Source organism: Bos javanicus, chromosome 4, assembly GCF_032452875.1.
Source record: "Bos javanicus breed banteng chromosome 4, ARS-OSU_banteng_1.0, whole genome shotgun sequence".
Classification (NCBI taxonomy): domain Eukaryota; kingdom Metazoa; phylum Chordata; class Mammalia; order Artiodactyla; family Bovidae; genus Bos; species Bos javanicus.
Window position 1 is genome coordinate 79,656,641 of NC_083871.1, and position 19,985 is coordinate 79,676,625.

Sequence of the window (19,985 nt, forward strand, 5' to 3'; positions counted from 1 at the left end):
AAAAATGAGTCTTGCTTATTCTTCTTAGAACTAGTCACAGTATATATGTGTGCGTGTGTGAACACATTAAACATCTCAAATTAAAAGTGTAAGGTGTGCTGTTACAATTGTATGATTGTACACATATAACCCACCTTTCAAAGTATGATAACGTAAGAAGTATTTTGACAGTACTTTGCGGAGTGTAACTACTCTACAAATACTAGTTGGATTCTTATTGCACAGAGAAACCACACATGAACCCTCTTTTCTCTTCGGGGCAGAAATCTTAGCCCACAAAGTGGGAGGATTTTAATGCTCTGGAACACAATTTGGCTTCTGAAGTCTTTTGTGTGTGTGATGGTAAATGCTATTGTCATGAATGGTCGTGCTTTCCAGATATGCTGGACTCTTAGAAATGACCCATCCATGTGAGTGCCTGATTCACGTGGTCCTCAGGAAAGGTTGCATCTTACAGGTTGCATCCTGGCCATTCTTCTCAGCCTAGGAGGGGGTGAGGAACAGAAGGGAAGCCTTTTGCTACTTCCCCTTTGGAACTAGACCTTTGGTCAGAAGACTTGATGCTTACCGTGTTTGATGAATTTGTTAAGTGCAAAGAAATGAAGTAGAAGATGCTTTTTGGGAGACAGACTTTCCAAATTATTTCATTCCGTGACACATAGTTAAAAAGGTCTTGTGTACATCCTAAGTCGCTTAAGTTGTGTCCCATTCTTTGTGACCGTATGCTCACAAAGACTGCCAGTCTCCTCTGTCCATGGGATTCTCCAAGCAAGGATACTGGAGTCAGTTCCAGGGGATCTTCCCTGACCCAGGGATCAAACCACATCTCTTACATCTCCTGCATTGGCAGGCAGGTGATGTAAAGGCAGGTGGCACTTTACCACTAGTGCCAGCTGGGAAGCCAGAATGGTCTTGCCCGACTGGATTTATTACTAGTAGTATTCTTATTCTTCTTCTTGTTCATCACTAAGTTGTCTCTGACTCTTTGCCACCCTGTGAACTGTAGCCCCCCAGGCTCCTCTGTCCATGGAATTTTCCAGGCAAGAATTCTAGAGTGGGGTGCCATTTCCTTCTCCAGGAGATCTTCCTGACCCAGGGATCAAACCCATGTCTCATCTCCTGCATCTCCTTCATTGCAGGTGGAGTTTTTTTTTTACTGCTGAGCCACAAAGGAAGCCCAAGCAAAATAGACAACATTAATCAATAGTATTTACACTTTTCTTTTTAAAAATTCTTCTCAAAAACTGCAGTATCTTTAATATTAGGTCATCTTAATCATTAATACATTAATCATCTTAATCATTAATACATTAAATCATTGGCTTGGTTAAACCAGTATATATTTCTGTGTCCTGGAGTTGAACCAGTAATGCATGTACTTCTTGTGGGGGAGGGGTATCAGCTTAGATAAATTATATCATATTTATTTCTAGTTTCTAATTCAAGGTAACAACAAAAATTAAAAAGTAGAATTCTGAATTACCTGTGCTTGAATTTTCCACAAATTTTTAGTGAATCTTAGGATAGATCATGTATTAGGAAATAGCAGTTTTTCCAGTATACACTATTTTTGCATTAAATTCCTCAAACATACATATGAATATACAGATTCGTGTACAATGTTTTCATTTTCTTTTATTTATAACTCTGCACAAAATTTCATATTCTCCACCTTTGTACTCATTTTTACAACTTGAAAGATGAAGAAGGAATACTCAGAGACGTTATATAAGTAAAGGTCCCAGGTTGTTAACGTTGGGTCCAGTGTGAAATCCACCAGGAAATATCGGGTCATAAAAGTATGTTCTACTCTGACTCAATCTGTCTGTGGATTGTGTGTGTGTGTGTGAATACAAGCTATGATATGATGCAGTCTTTGGTTCCTTGGGAAATCATTTGCCAGCCCCAAGCCCTAGATACAGTCCTATCTTCCTCAACAATTTCCTCTGTTAGCAGAGGCCATCACCAAGTGTACTTCTGTGGTTTTCCTTTTTTTTGGAGGGGATGGTAACATCTTTCTTGGGCTGTATTCATATATCATGCTGTCCACCCGTTTCAGGAAAACAACAACTCAGTATGTTTGGATGTATTCACAGAGTTGTGTCACGATCACTCCAATCAGTTTCACAGTGTTTTTATTATCCCAGAAAGAAACCTCATTTTCCGTCTTCCAATCCCTCCTCAACCATAGCCAAGCACTAACTTACAGCTTTGCCTGTTCTGGGCCTTTCAAATACATGGAATCTCACAATATTTGTCCTTTTGTGACTGACTTCTTTCCTTAACATAATGTTGCCAAGGTTCGTGCTTGCTCCTAAATGTGAATGATGAAAGGAATCCCAGTCTCCGGCTTACCTTGGTGGTGGTGGGAGTGAGGGCAGTATTTTCAGTTGATGTCAATTCTCTCAATTGAACATTGTGAAGCCCTTTGTCCAGACATTTACCGTTTTAAGGAATTTTGCCTTTCTTACTCATAGAATAAAATAATTTCATTACAGATTTATAGCTAGAAACAAGATTTTAATGACTGTCAGAGAGACTTTTTCTTAACCAAGAAGCACATTTATTCTTTCTCAACCAAGAAACATATTTTAATTTTTATATCACCCTAATTTTTAATAGTCACAGATCAGAAATAGGAAAGAAAGTACTCTACTTTTAGAAAGAGAATGCAGTTTTGTACCCAAATTCTGGAGTCCTTTTGATGTTTTCTGTATCATTTTATAGTTAGATTAAAAACTGAAAGCTACATGAATATATTAGCCAGTGTGAACTGAAACAGTCATTTTGTGAGGTCTTCATGAAGATCCCTCCCACAGCAAGCAATGATAGCTTTTTAAATACTCTGCCAGGAAGATTGATGGGTGCCACCAAAACCATTTAAATTATTTTATTTATCTAAAATTAAAGTGCATATTGAGATAAAAGGCCTGTTTCAACCCCGATAGTCTCTGACTTCTGCTTTCTTCACTTCTGCCTTCTAAAGCCTTAAGGAATCCAATCACAGGGCCTACCTAATAGAATCCGTGTCACACGATTGTAAAACTTTCCCAAATGTTACATATGTCAAATAATACACAAATCAGAAAGGTATATGGCTCCTTTCAGGTGCAAAGTTTCAAGGAATTCTTGTAGGCAAAGCCTTTAAACCTCTCTCCCAAATCAGTTTGAAAGTAAAGTAAATTTTATTTGATTCAAAATTATTTTTCCCTTTTTCTGCTTTTCAGAAATATTTCTGGACTACGAAGTCAGGAGCCTACTCATAGATTTATAATATAAGGTCAGGAAGCCAATTGAGCTTTCTTAAAATTGTTTACTTGTTGATATCACATTCTGTGCCAAAGTAGAAGGCCTTCTTAACAGACTTCCTGAGCCAATATGGAGAAGATTCAAATTATCAAGTTCTGTTAAACATATTAATTTGCTCAAGCCTGTTTGTGAGCTCATCTAGCAGCAATGTGAATTGACTTAGAAAGTATTAAACATTACTGGTTTGATAGTCTGAGAAGGAAAGTCTTGGTTTCATGTTTTTCCTTTTAAAATATTATCATGGCATTCAGATAGTGGCATATTCGTGTGTGTAGATACAGAGAAATGTAGCAAAGGGATAAATCAGAAATGACACAAGAATACAGCCAACATCCCAGGTCAGCCCAATCCCTTGCAATCCTACAGTGCAGTTCCATTGTCTTGGGTATTTAAATATGAAATGCAACACTTTCCGAGCCTTTATTTTCTTTTCTATTAAAACGGGAGTACTTTGTGTATGCATGTGCATACATGTGTGTGTGATTGCATATGTGTATACGTGTGATCATGGACATTTGTGTGCAGAGAGAGATCATGTTTACCTGAACATTGTTTTTCTAAAAACTGTAACTCTCGGTTTTCACATATACCTTGTGCTGTGAAAATCTTGGCAACTTTCCTTGTAGCAACTTTTTAAGTTGGTGAAAAAGTTCGGTGTTATTTGAGAAACACGAGATACTGCCAGAAAGACTGGTGTGTAACGTATATGCACAGGGGAGCCTGATGGAAATGGTGGTGAGGGTTGAGCCTGAAGTTTTACATTTCCTGCCTTCACTGTTTTTAGGTTGCATAACTGTAATGTTTTCATTTCAACAGTGGAAGGAATTTACCTTCTTGATGTTAGGGATGTGGCTAATTTAGAGAATGAATCACCGGCAACAGCAAGGTGTTTGTCTACTGGTTAACCTGGGCAGAGTGTGAATGGAGCTGTGCAAACCTTCCACCCACACCACTGAGCCCTGTGGTAGCCTCTCCTCCGAGTCAGTTGGTGGGGAATTGGGCCAAAGGAGAAGGGCACGAATGGAGACGCAGACGTGAAAAACAGACATGTGGACATGGCGGGGAGAGGGAGGGATGGGATGAATTGGGAGATTTGGATGGATATATATATATATATATATACACACTACCATGTGTAAAATAGGTAGCTAGTGGGACACTGTGGAGAAGGCAATGGCACCCCACTCTAGTACTCTTGCCTGGAAAACCCCATGGACGGAGGAGCCTGGTAGGCTGCAGTCCATGAGGTTGCTGAGTTGGACACGACTGAGTGACTTCACTTTCACTTTTCACTTTCACGCACTGGAGAAGGAAATGGAAACCCACACCAGTGTTCTTGCCTGGAGAATCCCAGGGACGGGGGAGCCTGGTGGGCTGCCGTCTATGGGGTCGCACAGAGTCGGACACGACTGAAGCGACTTAGCAGCAGCAGCAGCAGTGATATAGCAAATGGAGCTAGCTATACCAGTGATGACCTAGAGGGGTAGAATGGCAGGATGGATGGGAAGGAGGCTTAAGAGGAAGGGGATATATGGATATATATATATGTATATATATATGTTATATACACACACACTTATAGTTGATCCACTTTATTGTACAGCAGAAACTAACACAACATTGTAAAGCAATTATATTCCAATTAAAAAAAAGGCAGAAGTGTCCTTCCAGAGTTCATGAACTGCTTGAATAGCAGCCTTATTTGGGGAGCAGCAAACATTTGGGATAGATGTTCGGCATGTGTGTGTTTCGTCAGAAGGGTTAGGGACAGACTGAGGATGAATGGTCAGCTCTGAACTCAGACTGCAATAAGAAACAAAAGAAAGGATCCTGATGAAGTCAGTGAAGTCTATTGTGGGCATCTGTTTTGCTGCTAGTAAAAGAAAAGCTTCATTTTCCTTCCTGCACCGTTGCAGCCTCCAAGGTTGATGCCAAGTGGTGGGCTTCTCAAAGAGATGCCCTTGAAAGAAGTATCATCTAGAAAAATGGTTTATAGCTTATCTTATATATGTGTATGCTGCTAAGTCGCTTCAGTTGTGTCCGACTCTGTGTGACCCCATAGACGGCAGCCCACCAGGCTCCCCCCTCCCTGGGATTCTCCAGGCAAGAACACTGGAGTGGGTTGTCATTTCCTTCTCCAATGCACGAAAGTGAAAAGTGAATGTGAAGTTGCTTAGTCATGCCCAACTCTTAGCGACCTCATGGACTGCAGCCTACCAGGCTCTTCTGTCCATGGGATTTTCCAGGCAAGAGTACTGGAGTGGGGTGCCATCGCCTTCTCCCATATATGTGTATATTAACAGAAATAGAGACACAGACATAGAGAACAAAGTATGGACACCAAGGGAAGAAGGGGAGGGTGGGATGAATTGGGAGACTGGAATTGATATATATACACTACTATATATAAAATAGATAACTAATGAGAACCTATTGTATAGCACAGGGAACTCTACTCAGTGCTCTGTGGTGACCTAAATGGAAAGGAAATCCAAAAGAAACAGAGGGGATGTATGTTTGCATATAGCTGATTCACTTTACTGTACGGTAGAAACTAATACAACATTGTAAAGCAAGTATATCCTAAAGAAAATTTTTTAAAAAAGAAGAAAGAAATACCTTCCACTTCTCCAATAGCCAGGCCAACTGTAGTGATTCCCCCCGCACCTTCCTCTGTGCCCCCAGAGCTCCATGGGGAGTACAAGAGACAAGAATCCCAGGTCTTGGCTCATCCTGTTACAAACTCGATCACGATGGCCAGATACCAGCTTGGTTGGTTGACTGTGGGCTCCTGAGATGCTTTATTTTTTTCATCAGTCATCAGTTTCTTGAGGCAAATGTTTACAATCTCACTTCATCAGGAAACTCAGTGGCTGGACTCAGTCTTTCTGGGGTTGCCTGGTCCTGATGTCCTCGTCCTATTTATTCAGACGGGGAGCTGTCCGGGTTGGCCCCGCTGAGAGAGTTGGCATCCAGAGCCGTAATTTACACCATCTATCTCTTTCTGGCGCTTGGGCCTCTGGCAAATTGCATGTCTTGGTGTTGGATTAGTTTGGAATTTAATCATGCATTATTTTCCCTCCAATTAAATTATTTATATATTTGATTAACGTTTTCACTGCCAGGAAGTCAAATTTTCAGTGAAACCACAAATAAACAGAGGCCCTTTGAATTTCAGGCCTGCCTCCTAGGGAATCTGCCTGTCTGTTTGAGTGTTAGGAATTCACTGTGTATTCCTTTTCTTAGCTACGTAGGATTTTGGTGAGCAAAGAAGAGGTGCTTTTTTCACTCAGTCCCAGGAACATGGTGCAGAGAGGGACATATGTCTGGCTAACTCCCTCCCCTCATGTCATCATGACCCTCACTTTTATTCCTTTTTACTGCCTTCTCTGTGCTCTGGCCCTGAGACATACCTCCGCCTAATTTTTCTTCCTTAGGCTCTAGAGCCAGCCTAACCAATAATGTCAAGGGCTCTGTTAGCCCAGAAAGGAAACTTTGAAGTCATAGATTTCAGGGAGAGCAAAATAAATGGCCCACAGGCCAAATCTGGCTACTGCTTGTGTTTATACAGCCCAGGAGCCAAGAATGATTTTTACACTTTTAAATAATTGGAAAAAAGATGTAAAGACTGTCCTAGGATACTTCACAGTTTCAGCATCCGTCAACAGATAGCTGAGCCCATTTATTTGCGTGTTAAAATAGCAGCAGAGGTGAGCAGACTCGATAGAAACTTTTTGGCCTGCAGAGCCTAAAATACTTACTCTCTGGTTTTTTACAGAAAAGGTTTGTAAACATCCAATGTAGTTCATCACCTCCATTTTACATATGGGAAAAATGAAGGCCCAGATAGGTGAATTGTCCAAAAGTACACAGCTCGTTCGAACTTGGTCTGGGGGCATCTTCCAGTGCATCACCTCACCCACCCACGCCCCGGGCCTATTCCCATGCTCCTGTGGTATGAGCTCTGTCCGAACATGAGCCCTACATGAGTGCCTGCAGAGGCCAAAGTGGTTTTTTTGGCAGAGTAAATATTTAGGACCCTTGGACACATGAAGTCTATGATTTCTTGGAATTTTAATTTTCACCTGAAATCTAGCTTCAGAAAGTGTTTTAAGCTCAAAGATGCAAAATGACATATACACAGGGACCTAGTGTATAGCACAGGGAACTCTGCTCAATATTCCGTAATAACCTAAGTAGAAAAAGATTTGAAAAAGAACAGATACATGTATATGTATCACTGAATCACTTTGCTGTACACCTGAAACTAACACAATATTGTTAATCAATCCAATATCAAATAAAAATTAAAATGTAAATAAATAACCTAAATAACAGAAAGATTTCTGTGTTTCTTTGAAGTAATTGATTATGTCCTGTGCTCAGTATTTGAACCCTTAAAGACAAACAAGACTGACCTGGTCTCTGCCAACCAAGGTCAGAGAATCTCATTCCAAGAACAGTAACTTGTGGTCTCAATCCAGGTTGGCACTCAAGCAGTTTCAGAAAAACACAAAAGCATGTTAGATAGGACTTAGATCTACTCTATGGGGCAGAAAGGGAAAATTCCCAAGATGCTAACCTTTTTGAAACTGAGGTTGCTTCCACGGTCCCAAGGAACTTCTCCTCTGTTCCTCTCCAGATGAGAGAAGGCCGGGTATTGTGGTTACTGATGGGCACTGGATTCCCACCACTGGGATTTTTCAGACATTGTCCAGAGGTCAAGGCTGATGCAACTTGGCCAGGTATTAATCTGAGATGGTTTGCATTTTCCAGGCACTGCTCTCATCAGCCCATTGTCAGCACCCCCATCCCAGCTCAATGGCAGATCCCTCGACTCCCTGGTTAGCAGCTTCTACACTTTTGGTTACTAAAGTCTCATCCAGTTTAAACTTACAGCCTCCTGTCCAATCACAGCCTTCTTCCCCTACACCGGCCAGGCTCCCAGCTCAAGGAGGCTGGCAGGCTCTTTGTTTTTCTCCCATCTCACCCACCTGAAGGAGGGCACCTCTTTCCTCTCTGCCCAGAGTCTGGCTCCTCCAGCCTGATGGGGAGGACAGGAGGCTTTACTAGCTTCAGGTGGCACCTTCCCTGTTGGTCATCTCAGGCGCCCTGGTGGGTGCACGTGAGTTCCATGCAGAGGTCTCTCTCACAGTCTCCCTGCTGGACACCTGACCCAGAGTGCTGCATTTTAGGTGGGCCCCGCTTGGCCACCTCACAGGTCTCCACTGGGCCCCTAGAAGCTCATACCTCCTACTGCAGTGGCAGTGCTGGGCTGCTCCCATGTCTGCCTGGCACATCCGCTCCTACCTACATGTTCCTCTCCCGGTTCCTCGATGGCACCAAGATCTGACCTTCTCTGGGGGCTTCCACCCATCTTTTTCTCCACCCCCGTCCTCCTCTGCACACCACCAGGTCTCCACTCCTCCTTCAGTCCCACTTTAAATGCCTCTCACTGGAGAAGCTGACCCTGGTCTTTGGTGCTCCCCACAGATTTGGGACCCTCTTTTAATTGTTTTTCTAAAGCCCTCTTATTTCCCTTCCTAACACTGATCATAACTATAATTGTACAGTCATTTAAGCCATTATCCATGTCCCTCCAGCAGACTGTAATTTCCTCAGGAAAGACTCAGGTCTGTCTGAGTCTACAGCACAGGACCTGATGTGCAGCAGTACTCAGTACATACATGTCAATATGTGGGGATAGATGAAATGTGGTGATCACTGAGTATTTCTTTTATTCTCTCTGGCAAGATGGGGTTCACATTTGGATATCATTCCAATCATTCAAGTTCTTTTGAATTCTTGATACTATATTATTTTAAAGTAATACAGCATCTACATTAAAATCTTACTGTATGGATACTGGGTAAAATGTAGTTGAAGTAAGTCAGGCAAAAGCATCAAATATAAATTCTTGGCTCCAGAGAAAGTTCAGTGTCTCACCTAAGCCAATCAAACCAACAGGTATTTATGGAGGACTTGCCAAGTACCAGGGCCACCTCTCAGTGGCTGAGAATACAAAACCAAAAGATGTGGGTCCTGACCTAAGGAGTTAACTAAACCCAAACTCTCAGGTCATATTCCAATTTTAACTTTCCCTGTCTTTTCCCTCCCTCCTTTCTTTCTTCCCTTCCTCTCATCCTTCCTTCTTTTTCTTTCATGTCTTCATCCAAGGAGCTTAATGTCTAATAACGTGGAAAATAGCTGAGCCAAGAGCAATCTTTATGGAGGGGATTTGTGTGACCATTAATTGTTTTCCCTAGAAAGGAGACTTTGTATAACACCTCCGTATCATGTGGGCTTAATGACTGGGCTTCTGTACATATCTGGGACAGTCTTGGGCGATGTGAAAGGACCACAGACATGTTCTTGAAGCAGACATTTAAAGATGGCATATTGTCCCCTGGCCGACAGATCTGTTCTCTTCATCCATGTATGTGCCCCTGTATCGCTTTAAAAAATATATATTATTGTAGTATAGTTGCTTTACAATGTTGTGTTAGCCTCTTCTGTACAGCAAAATGAATCAGCTATGAGTATGCTTGCTTGCTAAGTTGCTTTAGTCATTTCCAACTCTGTGAAAGCCTATGGACTATAGTCTGCCAGGCTTCTCTGTCCATGAGATTCTCCAGGCAAGAATACTGGAGTGGGTTGCCATGCCCTTCTCTAGTGGATCTTCCCAACACAGAGATCGAACCTGAGTCTCTAATGTCTCCTGCAATGGTAGGTGGGTTCTTTACCATTGGTGCCACCTAGGAAGCCACTTTAAGTATGGCAAAATCAATACAAAAGTAAAATAAATTAATTAATTAATAAAAAAAAAGAAAGTGAAAAGAAAATGAAAGTCACTCAGTCATGTCTAGCTCTTTGCAACCCTGTGGACACTATACAGTCCATGGAATTCTCCAGGCCAGAGTACTGGAGTGAGTAGCCGTTCCCTTCTCCAGGGGATCTTCCCCACCCAGGGATCAAACCCAGGTCTCCCCATTGCAGGCAGATTCTTTATCAGCTGAGCCACCAGGAAAGTCCTAAAGCTCAACATTCAGAAAACGAAGATCATGGCATCCGGTGCCACCACTTCATGGGAAATAGATGGGGAAACAGTGGAAACAGTGTCAGACTTTATTTTTCTGGGCTCCAAAATCACTGCAGATGGTGACTGCAGCCATGAGATTAAAAGACGCTTACTCCTTGGAAGGAAAGTTATGACCAACCTAGACAGCATATTGAAAAGCAGAGACATTACTTTGCCAACAAAGGTTCGTCTAGTCAAGGCTATGGTTTTTCCTGTGGTCATGTATGGATGTGAGTGTTGGACTCTGAAGAAGGCTGAGCACCGAAGAATTGATGCTTTTGAACTGTGGTGTTGGAGAAGACTCTTGAGAGTCCCTTGGACTGCAAGGAGATCCACCCAGTCCATTCTGAAGGAGATCAGCCCTGGGATTTCTTTGGAAGGAACGATGCTAAAGCTGAAACTCCAGTACTCTGGCCACCTCATGCGAAGAGTTGACTCGTTGGAAAAGACTCTAATGCTGGGAGGGATTGGGGGCAGGAGGAGAAGGGAACGACAGAGGATGAGATGGCTGGATGGCATCACTGACTCGATGAATGTGAGTCTGAGTGAACTCCGGGAGTTGGTGATGGACAGGGAGGCCTGGCGTGCTGCAATTCATGGGGTCGCAAAGAGTCAGACACGACTGAGCAACTGATCTGATCTGATCTGATACATATATGTATACGTGTATATATACATCCCCTCTTTTTTGGATTCCCTTCTCATTTAGGTCACCACAGAGCACTGAGTAGAGTTCCCTGTGCTACACAGTTAGGCTCTCATTAGTTATCTATTTCATGTATAGTAGTGTATACATGTCAGTCCCAATCTCCCAATCCATCCCATCCCGTGTCCCCCTTGGTGTCCAGTATGTGTTCTCTACTTCTGTGTCTCTAGCCTACCATACAGAGTGAAGTCAAAAAGAAAAAAACTATTGTATAATGCCACTTATGTATGGAATCTAGAAAAATGATACAGGTGAACTTGTTCCCAGCATCAGTTTTAAGAAACTCTCATACTGAGGACAGTTAGCTTTTTACAGAAAACACACAACTGTCTATCAGGGGGTTGCGATGCCGTGATGAACCGGAGTGATTCTCTCTATGGGTTCTTCGTCACGTGCAGAGCTTCTGAAAGGATCTTGGTTGTCTGCCTGCACCCTGGGCCATGTCACCTGCTCTCTCCTGTCTCTCCGGCTTTCTGAGAGCTGTTCTAGGAGAGTATACCATGATTGCTTTTCTCTGCCTTCATCCAGTTTTAAACTACAAACACAACACAACAGACTGCTTTCTTTTTTTTCCTTACAGCAACCGGTCGCCTAGTGGAGTAACTGGGCAAGGCTGAGTGATGGAATTTTACCCCCAGGCCCCCAGAGACCACTCAGTTAGGACCCAGAACCTCATCAAGAAAGTAATTAAAAGTTCTGTCACTGCTACGTGGCCCAGGAAACCCAGGGGAGGTTTCTGTCACTGCACAAATTTTTTGGTGGTGTTTCTATGTATATGTGCGCAAGGGTTCACAAATGCCTTGAATTCAGGCAGATAAAGTATGGGGCAGCCAGAAAATAAACTGAGAGGATCAACCTAGGGCACAGATTTCCCCCATCACCCGTGACTGAATATTATCTTACTGGGGCAGACCTAAGTTTGATCCAAATTAAGAACCACATCTTCTGGTGTGTCTGTAGGTTGCACCTGTCTCCCAGTTGTAGGACCTTTGATGTATGGATCCAAGGAACTCTATTAATATACAATGGGATTCTAAAACTTTGAATCGGAATTCAGAGAAATTTCAGGGACATTCAACTTCATTTTTAAAACCAAATTCACAGAATTCTACAGCTGGAAAGAACCTTAGAAACTAGGGGATTTGTTCCTTTATTTTGTGCAGGAGGATAGCACAGACCCTCAGAGACTGTTTTGTTGACGATCACCTGGCCTTCATTTTCAGTCAAGTTCATTTCTCTGTGATTCTTATCAAAAGAATGATCTCCCTAACTGGAACTAAAGTGCCGTTTGAAAAAGTGCTTTGGTTTTTCCTAGTTCTTGTTACAGACACGTGTGTGTGTGTGTGTGTGTGTGTGCGCCCTTCCTGCAGTCTTAAGCCACATCACTAGCCCAGGTGCTACCCAAGGCCTGAAGAGGGTGAGAGCTGGAGGTCCCCTCTGTGGTCACTTCACCTGGACCCCAACTTGGCAGGTGAAAGATAGCAGAGGCCCAGAGAGGACGTGTGTGTCTCACCCCATCTCACAACTCCTGTCTTCCGTTGCCCTTGCAGTATCTTTTCCAGGACTCCAAGCTTCTTCCAAATCCTGTCACTTCTGCTAGTTAAAAAAAGTGTCTCTCCACAGTTGGTAACAGCAAACTGACTTAAGAAATGTACTAACCAGAATAGAATCGTCTGCCATATGGGAAAGGTACCGTGGAGCCTTTAGGACTTAAGGTTAGGGGGTTTGGGGCCCTCTGTTATGCTGCCTGCAGAAAAGAGTTGTATATTTCCATTTGATTTCTCTTTTTTTTTTCCCCAAAACCCAGCATATAAATAATGACCACATCCATGGAGAGAAGAAGGAGTTTGTGTGCCGGTGGCTCGACTGCTCCAGAGAACAGAAACCCTTCAAAGCCCAGTATATGCTGGTGGTGCACATGCGCAGGCACACGGGGGAGAAGCCTCACAAATGCACTGTGAGTCCCGGGGTGGGGGGAGGGGCGGGATGTGCACCCAGAGGGCGTCTTGCACCCGTGGCTCCTTCCTCCTACTCCAAGAACCAGAACCGTGCCAGCTGATGAGTGATAAACTCCCGGGGCTGGGAGAGGGGAGAGGAGGGAAGAATTAGAGACGGAACGCGGACAGCTGAGCTCAGAGATACTGGAAGGAAGTGTCCTAGACCCACCCTGTACAGCATGGTGGCCTCAAGACCACGTGCTTTGGAGATGTGACTGGCCAATCAAGGAGCTGATTTTTTTCAATTTTATTTAATGAAACACTTGGCTAACAGCAACTGAGTCAGCCCAGCTCTGCAGAGTAGCCGGTGGGCAGGTCGCAGCAGGGACCAGCCATCTAGCACCGGGAATGACCACGGGGCCACTGGGCTTGCCTTCATACCAGGGTCTATCACACCAGAGCCATGGAGGGCACAGGGAAAGGCCAGTTTCAACTTGAAAAACTTCAGTTGACTTTTCAAAAATATAACCTGTATGGCTTTAGAGTTTTTCCTCAGCCCTCGCCCCCAGCACCCCCCTGCCCGCCAGTCTGTCACCATGACCCAGTACAGACCTAAGAACTGGAGGCTAAGCTTTCTTTCACTAAGGTGCCCGCCAGGCACACTCAGGACTGAGCCTTGGTACTTTACATGTTAAAGGGCCTTTACAAACAGGATCAAATTCTGTGTCTTTGTAGGGACACAAAGCCATATTAATGAACTTTGTGCTGAATCTGAAATCAGTGGGAATTCAAGGAGATCCCTGAGCAGATAATGAAACCTATTGTCCACATTGAGTGGCCTATTAAAAAAAAAAAGTCCCGGGATTTTTACTAGCACTGAAAATGCTTTCTCTAGAATTGCCCCGAGCCCACCATCTGAATCCCAATAAAGGCAGAGTTTAGTGGACTTTTGTTCCTTGGTTTTGAAAAGCTGCCGACCCTCCAAACGTCCGTCTTTCATTCACTTGGAGCAAGTGAGAGGCAGAAGTTGTCGTTGTGTGGGGTCATCCAGATTTACCTGTCGTCCTCAGTTTGAAGGTTGCACAAAGGCCTACTCGAGACTCGAAAACTTGAAAACACACTTGAGATCTCACACTGGAGAGAAACCATACGTCTGTGAGCACGAAGGATGCAACAAGGCTTTCTCTAATGCCTCGGATCGCGCCAAGCACCAGAACAGGACACATTCCAACGAGGTAAGGCTCCTCTGGGAGACGCCTGTTGGGTCCAGAGCTCAGGGGGTGGAAATTGAGAATCCTCTGGGGAGACGCGAGCCTGTTCCGTTGTCGTTTCCTCTGGCCACTCCCAGCATGAGTGGATGTTAATGCTGCAGGTGAAGGTTTGGGGGGCCTCAGAGGAAGGGCTGAAACCTGGTCTTGGATGGGAGAGACAAGCTGAGGAAGGGGGAACAAGTTTCCTGTTGTTCAGTACTGCCACCTACTGGTCAAACAGTATTCGCATTTAACTTGGAATTCCACCAACTCGCTCTGCCTGGAATAGCCCGAATGCATTTGAAGGACGATGACCCTGTAAGCACTAAGGAGAGACTGAGAAGAGAGGTGTTGACAGCTGACAGCTTACTGCTAAGACAGCCACTTTTATTTGCTTTCTCCAGGTGGTATCTTCAAATGCATTATATCAAAAAAGACTTCTGCAGAGCAACCTGACTTGGCTAAATAGGATTTCCAGACAGTCTAAATTCCAAAGGGTCTTGGAAGCTTATTCTCAGAAACCCAGAATGGTTTCTAGTCAGTTATTTAAGATAATATATTGAGTAAAGCTTCAAGGGTTTCCTGATGTGTTGTTGTTAGTTTGAGGTATTTATCCCCCACACATTTCAGAGAAGTGTAAGAATAAATGAAAATGGTTTCTAATTCACTTCGCTTACATTTTAACTCGCTTTTGCCTGCAGATCTCCAGCTTCTCCTTGAAGGTCTAGCTCAGATTCTGCCTCTGTCTGTGAAACTTTCTCTTGAATGAATTCAGAGATTAACACAAAGGCTTCCCACATCTGTGGTGGAAATAGGCTAGCTAACCAGAACTTGTTCATGAGCTGTAGTTCTGCCCCACAGAGTGGGTCATCCATTTGCTTGAAATCATGTGAGAGAGGGAACATTTTGACCTTGGTGTGACTCTCATCTGACCCCACAAGGTGCCAGCCAGGCCCTTCATGATCTTCCAGAGAAGAGCTGGAAGAGGGAATTTGTAAAAGTGCAACATTCTGTTCACTGGCCACTGGCTTGAAGGTGGCAGAGATGGCCCTCACAAGTTTCCTTCCAACTGAACTGACAAAGGAAAAGTATCTCAAAGGGGTTTCGCCACACTCAACAAAAGCACTCGCACACATAAACTCACACACATGAGTTCACCTTTACACACTCTAGTGGAATAAAGAAACCTGAGTCCTTTGGGATCTATAATATTGATCCACTGTTTGCAGATGTTTTAGACAAGATGCCGCATCTCCTTTTTTTTTTTAATGTCAAAAATGCTTTTATGATGTGTGGTGAAAGTGAAAGTCGCTCAGTTGTGTCCGACTCTGCAACCTCATGGACTATACAGTCCATGAAATTCTCCAGGCCAGAATACTGGAGTGGGTAGCCCTTCCCTTCTCCAGGGGATCTTCCCAACCCAGGGATTGAACCCAGGTCTCCTGCATCACAGGTGGATTCTTTACCAGCTGAGCCACAAATTGTAATCCAATGTACTTGTTTACACCCCACTCCAGTACTCTTGCCTGGAAAATCCCATGGACGAAAGAGCCTGGTGGGCTGCAGTCCATGGGGTCGTGAAGAGTTGGACACGACTGAGCGACTTCACTTTCACTTTTCACTTTCATGCATTGGAGAAGGAAATGGCAACCACTCCAGCGTTCTTGCATGGAGAATCCCAGGGACGGGGGAGCCTAATGGGCTGCTCTCTATGGGGTCGTACAGAGTTGGACACGACTGAAGCGACTTAGCAGCAGTACTTGTTTTGTACAAAGTTTTAGGGGATCTGAAATAAGCAGATCCATAGAGACAGAAAGACTGGTAGCTGCCACAAGCTGGGGGGAGGAGGAATAGGGGTGACTGAAAATAGGTACAGGGTTTCTTCTTGGGATGATAAAAATATTCTGGAACATGAGAGTGGTAATGATTGCACAAGATTGTGACTGTGCTAAAAGCCACTGGACTGTGCCGTTTAAAAGGGTGTTCTTTATAGTATGTGAATTATGTTGTGTTGGCCAAAATGTTCATTTGAGTTTTTCCGTATGGACTTTCCATACAGATTTTTGGCCAACCAAATATCTCAATTTAAAATGTTTCAGGGGATTTGATTAACTTAACCTAGAATTTAATTAATCTGTTTATATTTCATATACTTAGGTACAATTATGACCAGAAACTTAGAAGGCATACATTCCTGTAGATTCTCTCCTGTTATTGTGGAGCCAGTTGGGCACCAAGAATGTTAGAACTTCAGCAATTAAAAAAAAAAAAAAAAAAACTTCAGCAATGAATAGATATAAACACGCTTACTGAGTTTTTATCTTTTTATGAGCTTCAAATGCATGCCCACATCTGTTTGCTTTAATGAAATGCATTATAGTGGAGCTTGAATTCTTCTGTGCATTAGAAAATGCAGTGTTGAATGAGAGTTGAATATCCATCATGAGGTTAAAATGTATCTTGGTCAACAATATCTTTCACCAAAATGGAGCGATTTACCTAAAATAAATGATTAACATTGACCATAAACACATAAGTAAAATTTTATTCACAATCACGTAAATCATTTTTCTCTGTTCCATGAATAGAGAAAGCCCTCAGCTTTGCCTATGAATGATAGACAGTTTCAGATATATCAAAATTAAGTGTGTCCAGGAAATCCAGATTTGTATCATCAATCAACCATGGACAAATCCAGATGTCTTCTTTCATTTATTTGTCCTCTTATTTGTATCTTCATCCTTTCTCTGAACAAATATTGATAGATGGTTATCTGGCAAGCAGGTTGCTATTCTGGATGAGGCAGATGGTGTGGAACAGAATAGGAAGCAATTGCCATTCGGGGAAGCTAATCTAGCTCTCACCCCCATGACTATTCTGCCCATGTAGGGCCACTGAACCATCGCAGTGGCCTCTGACCAGGCTCCCTACTCCAGAACATGGAGCTCCTGTTCCACCGCAAACCAGATGAAGCCAGTTTCCTTGAGCTCTGATTTGGTTGTATCTCCCTATCCAGAAAGTTCCAGAGGCTCCATCTTTCCTAGGAAAAGTTGAAACGTCTTATGCCTGTGTTGGATTGGCCAAGAAAATATTTTTCTGTAAGATACTTTGTGAACTTTTTGGCCAGCCCCATATCTACTTTCACCTGCTCAACCCCAATCTTCCTTTTCCACAATCCCTTGACCTCTCCCCGTGGTGAACATGAACACAAGCTTCCAGACAGCATGCCATGGAATGCATCTTCAATCTGAAATGAAGATTTGATATGACTTGATCGTTCAGAGCTTTTGTGTCATCAAGTGTTATTAAAGGATAAAAGAGATCGAGAAAGCTGCTGACATAGACTTGCGGCGGGGTGGGGTTGGGGGGGGCAGTAAGAGTACCCCGTGCTGGTCTTTAGCCAGATGTTATGCAGCCACTAGCCGTCTGCTAAGGAAAGAAAGGCAGTGTCTCAGAGCATGGCACCAGACCCCCTCACCCACGACATGCATTGAGATAACATGGGCAGCCAGGTGCATGCCCGCCTGGAGTGGTCCTACTAATGGACCTTCAATCTGGATACATTTTTTTTTTTTTGCATTCTCTTGCCCTCATTTTTATCCTTCAGCATCTTGTTCATCTTTCAGGACCCAACTACAACACCTTTTCTTAATCAAAGCTCTGTTTATTGAGCACTTATTATATGCCCCATATCACATCATGGTAAGCAGCATGTATACATGGTCAGATGTAGTTCATACCCTGACCCCATGAGCTGGGCATTATACCCAGATACAGAAATTTGATGATTGATGCCGTCCACCATCTTCCCAATGAAAGAATGGTTCCCCTCTGTTCATATCCTTCTTTGCATCCACACTTTTCATATTTTCCATCCTTTGAGATTTAATCCTGTCATATATAAAACTGTGCTCACAGAGTCTTGTATCTAGTAGGGATCATTAAATGTTTATCTAAAATTTTATTTGGATAAATTCTACAAAGTCAAGTAGAATGAAAGTGTTCACAAAGTATCTTTCAGTTTAGGGAGTCAAAAAGGCAATCATGGTGCCAAAATTTAAATGCCCAGGATAGGAAACATGGATAAATTAGAACCCTGACAACATTTATCTTTACCTACACTTAGATTGCATTTCAGTCATTAATCAGAACAGAATTGGGGGCCAATCTACATCATGTGGTTAGTGTTTGTTGTGAAGTGTTTTTTTCTGACCTTGTGTGCTTGGAGATTTTTGTAGGTGGCTAATGCTTATGTGCTCATACAAGGGCACATGGGCACACAGGTACTTGTTGGTCCTGGAAATGCAGGAGCTGATGAATATTAGTAGATTCATTCCATCTCTAGCTGTGTCCTCATTTCCAAATTAACCCATGATACACACATGCAGACATCTACGGGAAGAATAGTTCTTCAAACCTGGAATGCTGGCCTGGCTTTGTGCTCCCTCTCCCCGCCCCAGACATTGCTGTCTGCCTGTCATAGCAGTGCAGTGAGCCAGCAGAGGGCCGAGGTCAGACACTATACGGTAATAGCACTAATCGTCAGAGCCATTCTTCTGTCCCTAATGCATAGGATTTGATGTACTCATTTCATTATACATATATATGCTGCAAATCACACAAGCTCCTGAAAAGAAGTAATTTGTAGTTAATGGGAATCAATTCAACCCAAAATTATCTCAAATTTGGCGGTGAGGTCTCTCAGCATTCTGGAATCTTTACCTCATTCCATTAGGGCATGCCATAATTTTAGGCAGCACTCAGTCTGTTCTTTGGCTTTTAGTGGAAAAGCATCATTCTATAAGACAGGGACTCTTTTTTAATCCAACGGATACATTATATTAATCATGTCTTTCATGAATATTGTTTATCTAATAGCTCACCTCCTGATATATACGGATGTAAATATAGACTCATATAAGCATCCGTGAATATATTATATTGCAAATGAAGTAAACAGAATCACAATTCTGACATTGGTTATGAATATAATGCTAGCAGTTCTGTGATGTGAGTAAATATTCAACTACAAGGGTCTGTATAATTTTTGATGACTATAGGTTTGACTACTGACCCACACAGAAAATGAAATTAGCATGAAGTAATTTGTAGACCTTAGTACTCAGGAGCAGAGCCTCACCCAGAAATACTCACCTCCAGAATGACATCTACCAGCCCTCGTCGGTTTATGAGTGAGCATTTGTGGATACTCCAACAGGGTTTAGGACTTTGAAGATCAGAAAGGTTCTGGATATTCTGAGCCCTGAACACCCCCACACAGTTGTAATACAACCCAAAGGATCATATTTTAGTGATATCTAACGTAGGAGAGGCTACAGCAATTTTTAAAAATATTTATTCATTTATGATGTATTTGTCTGCACCGGGTCTTAGTTGCAGCATGCAGGATCTTCCATCTTTGTTGTGGCCTATGGGCTCTAGTTCCTTGATCAGACTTGTGGGCTCTAGCTAGAGCCCCCTGCATTGGGAGCACAGAGTCTTAGCCACTGGACCACCAGGGAAGTTCCAGGCAATTATTATTGTCATTATTATTTTCTACTATGTCGATGTGTAAAGAGCACATTTTAAAAGGTGGAAGAGTGATTTTAGGTCTGGGAAACAGGACTTGGTAAGAAATGTCTTCACACAAGCTCTCCCCAAAGGTGTGTAGCATTCTTCTCATGAAAGGATGGGTGTCTTTTAAG

General features: G+C 43.0%; 1 protein-coding gene across 6 annotated transcripts in view; it reads left to right on the top strand.

The window, feature by feature from the left end:
* The window catches only part of GLI3 (GLI family zinc finger 3), a 318,365-nt gene that overhangs the window by 285,866 nt on the left and 12,514 nt on the right, over nucleotides 1-19,985 (top strand). For all 6 annotated transcript variants that reach the window (XM_061414503.1, XM_061414504.1, XM_061414502.1 and 3 more), the window contains 2 exons: nucleotides 12,901-13,050; nucleotides 14,101-14,265. In XM_061414503.1, coding sequence (XP_061270487.1) covers nucleotides 12,901-13,050; nucleotides 14,101-14,265 — 315 coding nt within the window. The remainder of the gene's footprint in view (nucleotides 1-12,900; nucleotides 13,051-14,100; nucleotides 14,266-19,985) is intronic.